Here is a 9272-nt window from a genome sequence, read left to right as displayed (position 1 = left end):
TGTTATCGGCCTATGGCCGTATGTGAGTCGTATGTACTGCAGCGGTACAGATGCATATCAGCCAATATGCATTGGTACAGGCTGATACGCATCTATATGCTGTGTTTATCCATAAAAAAACTACATGTTTGATGATTCAAACTCAGGTCACAAGAGCGCCCGATGCCTTAAACCTTAAATGTGTTTCTAAACCACTAAGCCACGTTCTTCTTATGACTACAATACATTAACATTTGGCTCTGCATGCAATTTAAACAATATGGATCTCACAGAAGGTGACACACTCATGGAGAAGATCAACTACAATAACGGTAACAGGGGCTTTGTCTCTGAGACCAAGCTGGGCCTTTCTTTCCTTTTGAGTTCCCCTACGCCTTTGCATGTTATGGATCTCCCTCGGCTCTCAGCTCCCCAGTTGAGTCGGTCATGGCCTCATGGATTCCATTGAGATCGAGAGTGATGAGGATGGCTACTTGACTGGGTTAACTACGTAGATGGCTCATTCCATGCTGCGGGATGATGATAAATTTGCTGCCCCTGCTTGTGCTACCGACAACCATATGACATGGGCTATGGCGGGTTTCCCACAATCAATGTTGTGCGTAGTTGGAAGCTAGTTGGGTCACAGTGGGGGCTCCAGCCGTCGAAGTCCCAATAGCCCTTCACAGGCAGGTTTCTTCACCACCGTCCACACCATTGAATGGGAAAGAAGATGTGTAGGATATGCTTTTCGCTGTTGCAGGGCAGGTTGTGAGGATGAAGATGAACAATGAGATGCCCCAGAACCACCAAGCACGTGGACTCCTTGGTCCGCCCGAAAGCCCTCTCCTGTTCCTGGCATTATAAAATATTTTTAATGATGTCCTGAGGCTTAATTAGGGCCAATTTTATAATTTTATATGCTTATTTTCTGAATTGATGATTAAAGGGAGGTTTTTGTTGAATTCTTTAAAAGTTAAAAGGAGGATTTTGTTAAAGTAAAATTAAAGAGAAGGTTTTTATAATTGTCATAAGCTTCAGGGGGAGGTTTTTATATTTTACCCTATTATTTACAAAATAGTAGTAGAATATAATCATATAATAATAGTACTATTAAAAGCTTGGATATTACCCCCATCCCATATGGCGCAAATTCATCCGATCCAAGTGGTAGATATTCTGGTATTTAATGCCTCCAACGGGTGGTGATGGGCTATTAGCCGCTTTACCAGGAGAAAAGAGGAGATCCCAATTGAGACATCTGAGGGAAAAAAAAATCAGACCACTGAGAGTTTTATTATCTATCAAACGGGGTTTTGAAGCACTAGTGTAGCTGTAGCATCTCTCATGGCTCTGGATATGGGTTTCTCTGTTTCTCCTCCCACTTTGGTTTTTCTGGATGCTTCTGCAAATGGGTTTTCTTCCAGAACGAGATTAGGTGGCAAACTGCCTCTACCGTCTTCATTAGTCCACAAATTTCCTAGTAAGTATTTCTTTTGTGTGTTCTTCTTTCTTTCTTTCAACTTAAGTATAAAGGAAAGGAAGTTACTTATTGCTTTTCTTCTGGAATTTAAAGTTGCTATTCAAAGCCAAGTGAAACAGTAGTTCAGTTATAATGGATTTTCTTTTTTTGTTTTGAAGGAAATCTACCGACTCAATTAACGTCATGCTTGCCAACCATCCCCCCACCCCCTGAAAGAAAAAAAAAAGATAAAAAGAATGGGAAAAATCGAATTCTAATGTGGATATCGGGGGAGATTTCTTTCTTAAAGTGTTCCACTGTTTTCCTGAAACAAATTTCTTATTTTTATTTTATTATATTTGTGCTTCCTGAAGAAATAAATCCGGGTAACTTGTGCAGAATTAAAAGGAGAAGTGGTTATAGTTCTTCTTACAGTACATGAGCTTCCATCAATGCTTATTTTAGTAACAGTTTAGATGCTACCCTAGCTTATAAACTCCAAGGATTAAAAGAAATTTCTTAGGTGCCCAGAATTTTGATAATTAGAAGCTTCAAATTGGTTAAGGAAACTTTTATAGACACTCCCCTTTTTTTCTGGAGTCACTTCCCTGAGCTTACTTCACTCCTTACATGAATGGACGAGTCATTCTGAGCATCCTGCTGATGCTGATAGACACATACCAGCACGGAACGAGCAAAATTGAACCCCACTTCCCTAAAAGTTTTTAAAATTTCTGTTTACTAAAATAAGAAATTTTGTCTTCCAAGTGTTTTGCCAGGTTTTTAAATTGTGTAATTTACTTTTTAAATCCCCATTATTTTAGTAGTTTTATAACGTTCCAAATTGATCTATTTTTTTCAATATATATATATATATATATATTATTATTTTAGTAGTTTTATAACGTTCCAAATTGGTCTATTTTTTTCAATATATATATATATATATTTATTTATTTATTTATTCCTGCAAGTGCATCTTTAAAGTTCTTATGCAAGTTTACATCAGTGGTAAATTATTTCTTCTAATTCTACATAGGCTTCATACTTTACTTTATTTTGAAAATGTATTATCTGTCAAATTTATGATGTGGATAAGCCACTAGAATTTAACTTGTACTGGATTTTGCAACATTAGACAAGGCATGCATCTTGAACCATGTATCATAGAAGGGTTGATTAGGATCTAAGGGATTAGAATTGAACTAATAGGCATGAATGACGGTCATATTGGCTAAGCATGAAAAATGTAATTATTAGCTTAAGCATTTCTCTTCTAGTTATATGGTTTAATTGGTTTTTATTTTCAAAAACCATCAACTTAATTTTTTCCCCTTCAATCAATGATAAACACTTGGATTAGGGCGCAAAAGGCAATCTACCACAAGCCCATAACTTTGGTTTTTCCTAAGAAATCTAAAGCAAAAATGACATGAGTGGATATTGTATTTATGTGGCCTGTTTTTTTTTTATTCTTTTGGTCATCCAAATTATTGTGATAAATTGGACAATTCGGATCATCCAATTGTCATTATAATTGGTGCAGAGGATTTCCTAGATAGGATTTATTAGTGGTAATATTAACCTATCCACCTCTACATTTATGCATAATTGAGTCTTGATAAAAGCTTGGGTCCATGGATATGCTCACCAAGCAAAACTCTCTTTGTTGTTTCTTTGGATTTTCTTTTATTTCTTTTGTCATTGCTTCTCTAAAATCCCAACTAGTAACATCGAGTGTATAGAGCAATTGCTTGCCACATGTTTTAGAGTATTAGTTCATGATGTTGAACTCTAAGTTCCTTTCATTATAAAACTGCATTCGTCTTGATTCCTTCATAGTTAATTGGTGTTTATAGGAGTTACTTCTCAGAATTCGTATCCAGTGGTACCTTCTCCCACTCTGACAAAAGGCACTATAAGCATCATATCAAGAAAGGTGTTCTCTACAAACCCAAGGAGCAGTGGATCATCAACTGATGGCAAAGAGGATGACATTAAAGCTTCTGATGACAACAAGGTAAGTATAAGCAATTAGGTCTGATGGTTCCATTGCTTTTGTGTTGTGTGTGCTCTGAAAGTCTGCTAATTATGCTTGTTGTCTGAAGTGGAAACTAATGTTTAATGCAGGGAAAGAGGATTTCTTTTCTGCATATCATTTTTTTTTCAATCAGCTTCTGTTCTGTATATCATTGAGAAAACAGTTAATCTTCTTTGTAATGATAACGTGCTACACTTATAATTTACTACCCACCATATTTTTCACATTGATTTGGTTCTGATGATACATGGGAGACTTCATGATCTTTTTCAAATTTTCTGATCATTCATATGGTAAGAGCATAGCTATATGCTATAGAAGGCATAGAGAGAACTTGAAGAGAAGAAAGTAGGAATATGTTAGAAATTATAGAAATCAATGTGACATCTATTTTGAGAGAAATCAATTAAGATACTAATATTAAGATCGTGTTTAATGTGCCATTTTTCCTAAAGGCTCAGTTTGGAAGGAGTACAAAGATAAATATGTACAGTGCAAATATATACAAAATAATACAAAATATAAGGTTTTGTACTCTGCATATTTGTATTTGTACTTCTTCCATACTGAGCCAAAAGAAAAAAATGAGGATAATGAATAATAGTCTACATTATCTATATGGGAGAAGTTGTTCTTGAGAGGTCTGGATACATCTAACCACTTCTTGTTCATTTTTGTATAATGTATTTGTATATATAATGCTGTTTTGGATTTCATTATCTGTATGAGGTTTTATCTTCGTATAATTTTAGACGGTTCCAAACTGCACAACTGCAGGAATACCTTGTATTTTGAATGATGTTGATATAAAACACCCATCTAGCCTTACTCCACCTAATTTGAGTCTGCTACATGTATTGAGATGCATTCATCCATTCTCTGTGGGTCTGCTAGTTCAGAGGTCCTTGATTCATTTCTCATACAATAATACTCATCTTCCCTTTGTCTTAAAGAGCCTTGGACTTGCCTCAGATCTTCTTTCTCATACTGCAAATGTATAAGTATCAACAGTGAAGAGTCCCATTATGACAACAGCATTGCTTTGACTGTAGGTACATATACATTGTTTTGAAAAAGAATTGCAAATTGTTGAAATAATAGGAGTAGAAGTGGGTGAACCCACAATTGCACAGTTTTCTTCTTTTACTTCTATTCAGCAACCATCTTTTCTTCTTGGATTTTTTTCTGGTATTATATTATACAAGTAATGGTTTCAATTGGTTTCTAAAATTTTAAAAATTAAATCCCTTGAACATTTTTCAAGGTAGATGAGCAAAAGAAGAGCATACTTGTAACCCTACTAAACAGCAAAGGTATATGGAGCTTTTACACTGAAAAGGTTGCTCCTTAAATTCATTCGGTAAACAGGGAGACACTTCAAGAGAAACTTTTCCCCAAGAGATCTTTTGAGGAGGCTGAATTCTTCCCAAGAAGAATGAAAAGGTGATTCCTTCAATAAGCCCCTATCCATGTCATTGGTTTGGTCACACACATAGAAGACATTTGACAGCAGCCCTAAGAAGAAGCAATTTATTGCAACTTGCAAGTTGAAGGGGCTAGAAGGGGTATGGGTAGGCTCAAAATGACATGGATCGAAGTACAAAGAAATTATTCATGTAGCTGACCCATATGGTTGGGATAAGGCTTGGATGATTATGATTTCACAGGTGTATCTTTGGAGCAATCTGCTCCATCTTATCAAGGATCACCATCTACACAAGGAAAGTGACCTTATAGGGAATATGCAGAGGCAAGATCCCTTTTCCAAGGGAAAGCATCTTCTTTTTTTGTTTTTATATTTTTAGCAACAACTACACTTAGTAGGATTAGGGTCTACCTCTATGTATATACTTTTTTCTTCTTAATGGAGTTTAATGTTTAATTCAATGTAGCAAGAGATGATGGGTCTACCACTATGAATTTATTACATCCTTTGTAAGTTCACACCGGTAATCTCTAGTGTTAAATCAAAGTGATCAAAGAATGCATGTGAGTGTAGATTGGCCTCAGTGCTCACACTGTTTGCACAGTCCCTTGCAGCCTTGCATTGGGAATATCTCCGTACTTGTATGCTTTTTCTCATGGGGAGATATTTCCAATGCAAAGCTGCAAGGGGCTGTGCGAACGGTGTGATCATGGTCTTGTGAGCACCGAAGCTGATTTCATGTAGATGTCCTATATATTTCCTTTTATGACACTGCTCGCTTTCTTTCTATTTATAGTTATTAATAAATGTGTCATAAATATTTTCTAGCTCTCAGACTTAAACACACATTTTCATGCTTGCAACCTATATATATTGCGTATCCATAACCATCCAACTCTTATGTAGAGGGCTATATAGAACTTGGGCCACCAGACATCCTGACATTATAGAACTCATCTTGGTAGTTTTATCAACATCTGGTAATAGCCTTCTTTTATATCGGTAGTTATGTCTAGGCTTTCATCTTATGTCAGGCAAGTGCATATGCACTAAAGACAGAGATGCTACCAAGAGAAATAAGTTGCATTAGAGGATTAGTGGTTGTTTAAGACATAAATGGAATTCTTATGAGGGTGTCATGTGTTAAGTTAAACATAGGGAATCTTAAATTTTGTAGTTCTCTCAGTACTCATTTCTTTTGGGTTGCAATATCATTGATTTGGACATAAGTAGTCATATCTGAGTTTTTCTGAATGACAGGTACCATTTGGATACACAAGGAAGGATGTTTTATTGATTGGGCTTGGAGTTACTGTGTTTGGTATTGCCTTGAAAAGTGGCTTGGAGGTACCTCAGCTCACTTCATTTATCCATGCAGCCTAACATCATCTAAGATGTGTTTTCTCCTTTATTAGTTCATAAATTATCTATTCATGGATTTGAATTTGTATTTTGTTATCTCTAAGACATTATTTGATAAATAACAATATATTCACTAGAATCAACTCTTAACTGCCCCAAAAGGAGGACAGCCAAAAGAATACAATTCCAACAATTTGAATGAATAACAAATTAACTCCTGGCCCTGGTAAGCCCCATTCCAAATGATCCCTTACAGCCCCTGTTCTTTCTAAGGAGTCAGCCAAGATATTTGCACTCCTGTCAACCGAGTTGAATGAGCTGTTCAAAGTGTTACCTAGGATTAGTGCCTTCCAACCAAACGTCTGAATCTCCAAGGGACCTCTCCTTGTTTCTTCATCCACAGAATTATAGTTTGACGGGTCACATTCCACTTAACATTCTTCATACCTTTGTATCTAAGACTTTTGGATGGATGATATTGATATTTGCATTAGTGTTGCATGGATTCTCCTAAGTGGATGAAATGTCTATGTCAGACACATGTCAGATTCTGACTCTTCAAGGGTTCTTGATGGACACTTAAACATAACGTTTTCTTTTATATATTTGTGAATTTTACATAAATGAATAACTAATATGCATAATTAATGCCATTTTTAGGAACATTATTAAGTATCAAAGACAAGATTCGAAATCCTTTTATGGGTATATAATAATAGAATTTGAAAAAATAAGGACTACTTGAATGGTTAATACCTTTTACATAAAGGTGTCCAGAAGCCTTAGTTTATTCTTTTTGCTGAGTCAGACTCTGTAACATGCATTAGATTCTGGTTCCTATATTCATGTCCATGCAACACTGGGTTGCATGGGAGGACTTCATATTTCTTAAGATCTATACCTAAGAATCTAACTAGGGGTGTCAACAGTATCCAAAAATCCAATTCTGAATTCGAGATTTGACATTAATTGAATCTAATTTGGATAATTCAAATATCATAATTGGTTGAATTTGAATATCGACGGTATCCTATTCATGTTTAACAAATTGAATCAAATTCGGCTATACTCTAGTTCAATTTGATAAATATACAAATTTGACCGATTATACAATTCATATATATAATATTTAAAAATCTAAATATTTATAGATTTATATACTATATAGATAAATATTTATATTAAATATATATTAACTGCCTGAAATAATTAACGGTTTAATTTGAATACTAATTTTAAACATCCATCAGATATTGAGTCGAATTTGGATATTGCTTGATTTGATTCTAACCATGTTCAGGGGAAGTAACAAGCTTTCTACCTGTAATTGTAATTTATTTGGAACTCCAAATCATATGGATTTTTGCCCTCTTGCTTCTTATTTATCAATTATCTCTTTTATTTTAGAATTCAAACAAAAGGCTCATGAAACTTCATTTGAATATCTGATGTCTATAATGGATATGGTATGGTTGATTACACAATTCTTTAGGAGTTGCGTAGCGCATGGCGTGGTCCTGATAGTCTGTCTTTTTCTTTGTGCAGTTTTTTGGATTTGATCCTTTACAAGCTGGGAATGTAGTTCAATTGGTGATGGTCTTGGGGTTAACAGTTGGATGGATTTCTACATATATCTTTAGAGTCTCAAACAAGGAAATGACGTATGCCCAGCAGCTACGTGACTATGAAAACAAAGTCATGGAGGTTTGCAACTTCTGCTTAAAATTTTCTTTTCTGATTATGCACTCTCTTTAATTGCCAATATGGTTGATGCTTTTCTAATTACCTGTCCAAATTAAAAAATATGATTTTCTGCACTTGAAATTTCAAATCCTTAATTATAACATCTTCATTGAATGGGATAATGGTGGATTTAGAAACGCAGGCAAATTAAGTGGGGTGTGCAGAGAGTGAATCACCAATATCCTATTAGTCTGTTACCTTTTTTTCCTGGATGTTCACATTTTCTGGTAGTCTTATCGAATGGCATATAGCAGAATACTATGACGGTCTTAGTTTATTCATATTATTTGTTTATATAATTATCTCTTCTCCATACAATTAATGTTGGTGCTGAACCGTATTCATCCCATTCATGCTTCATTGTTGGTAGAAGATAGTTTTAGATTGGATTTCAGTGAAAGCTGTCCTGTTGAGGGAAGTTTTGGTAAGTGAATGGTGGTGGTACTTGGAGTAGTTATTACTCCTGGATCTATTGGCGGTCCAGAATGACCTTGTGAAGGTGTAAGTTGTATCAAGATTGTATCTGCTCTGACAGAAGTTGGTATGCCATCTTAATGTTCTGCTTGATCAATATCATCTGTCTTGGTATTCTACTTGACTGATCATTGACTCTCTCTCTCTCAAGACTCAAGTAAAGGTTCATTCTTGCAGAAGCGGTTAGAGGGACTAACTGAAGCAGAGCTTGAAGCATTACTTGAGCAAGTAGAGGAAGAAAAGCGACGACTTGCTAGTGGCGAGCAGGTTAATTAAAGCCGCTTGAAGTGTTGTCGAATCAAACTTTTTTCCCCATAAAAGATTACAAGTATGTGAAGAGAGGAGAGCTGAGGTTTTGTACAGAATGGTGTTACCTTGTTAGAACAAGATCCCAGAGTGGCTTCACTTTTAATACAGCCGCAAAAATGCCAGGAAATGGTTCTTCGTTTTTCAATTTTCTTTTAGTTTTTGCCATGGCATACAGATTACAGTAATTCAGCAGATCTGCCAGATCATGCAGAAAGTGGGTGCAGCAATGTCAAGGTCAAGGAGTCTGAGACCACCTGTAGAGTTGCAAAAGCTTTGCATATGTAGAAGTTGCCACCATATGCATCAATTGGACTCTCCTCGCCTGCCTCCAAATATTGTTTTTAACTCGTATTACTGGTAATAAGTGGGAGATGCATCTTTGCTTCAAATCTTTAATCAAACAATGCAGAAATTGAGAGGAATTCGAGTAAATGTGTTTCGACTATGACTATGATGCCAGAAGAACATGATACCGG

The 9272-nt window shown here is 35.7% G+C and overlaps 1 protein-coding gene across 1 annotated transcript; it reads left to right on the top strand.

The window, feature by feature from the left end:
- Nucleotides 1-413: 413 nt before the first annotated feature.
- Nucleotides 414-9218, top strand: LOC148845610 (uncharacterized). The gene is made up of 5 exons (XM_088953619.1): nucleotides 414-1462; nucleotides 3301-3461; nucleotides 6169-6255; nucleotides 7816-7974; nucleotides 8665-9218. The coding sequence occupies exons 1-5, from the start codon at nucleotides 1327-1329 to the stop codon at nucleotides 8761-8763; spliced, it is 642 nt and encodes a 213-aa protein (XP_088809745.1). The 5' UTR covers nucleotides 414-1326; the 3' UTR covers nucleotides 8764-9218.
- The last annotated feature ends 54 nt before the right edge of the window (nucleotides 9219-9272 follow it).

This window comes from Nelumbo lutea, chromosome 7 (genome assembly GCF_056320005.1).
Source record: "Nelumbo lutea isolate HS-2025 chromosome 7, American lotus-T2T, whole genome shotgun sequence".
NCBI classification, from domain to species: domain Eukaryota; kingdom Viridiplantae; phylum Streptophyta; class Magnoliopsida; order Proteales; family Nelumbonaceae; genus Nelumbo; species Nelumbo lutea.
Note: the sequence above shows the minus strand (reverse complement) of the source record. Positions and strands in the feature narration are given on the sequence as shown.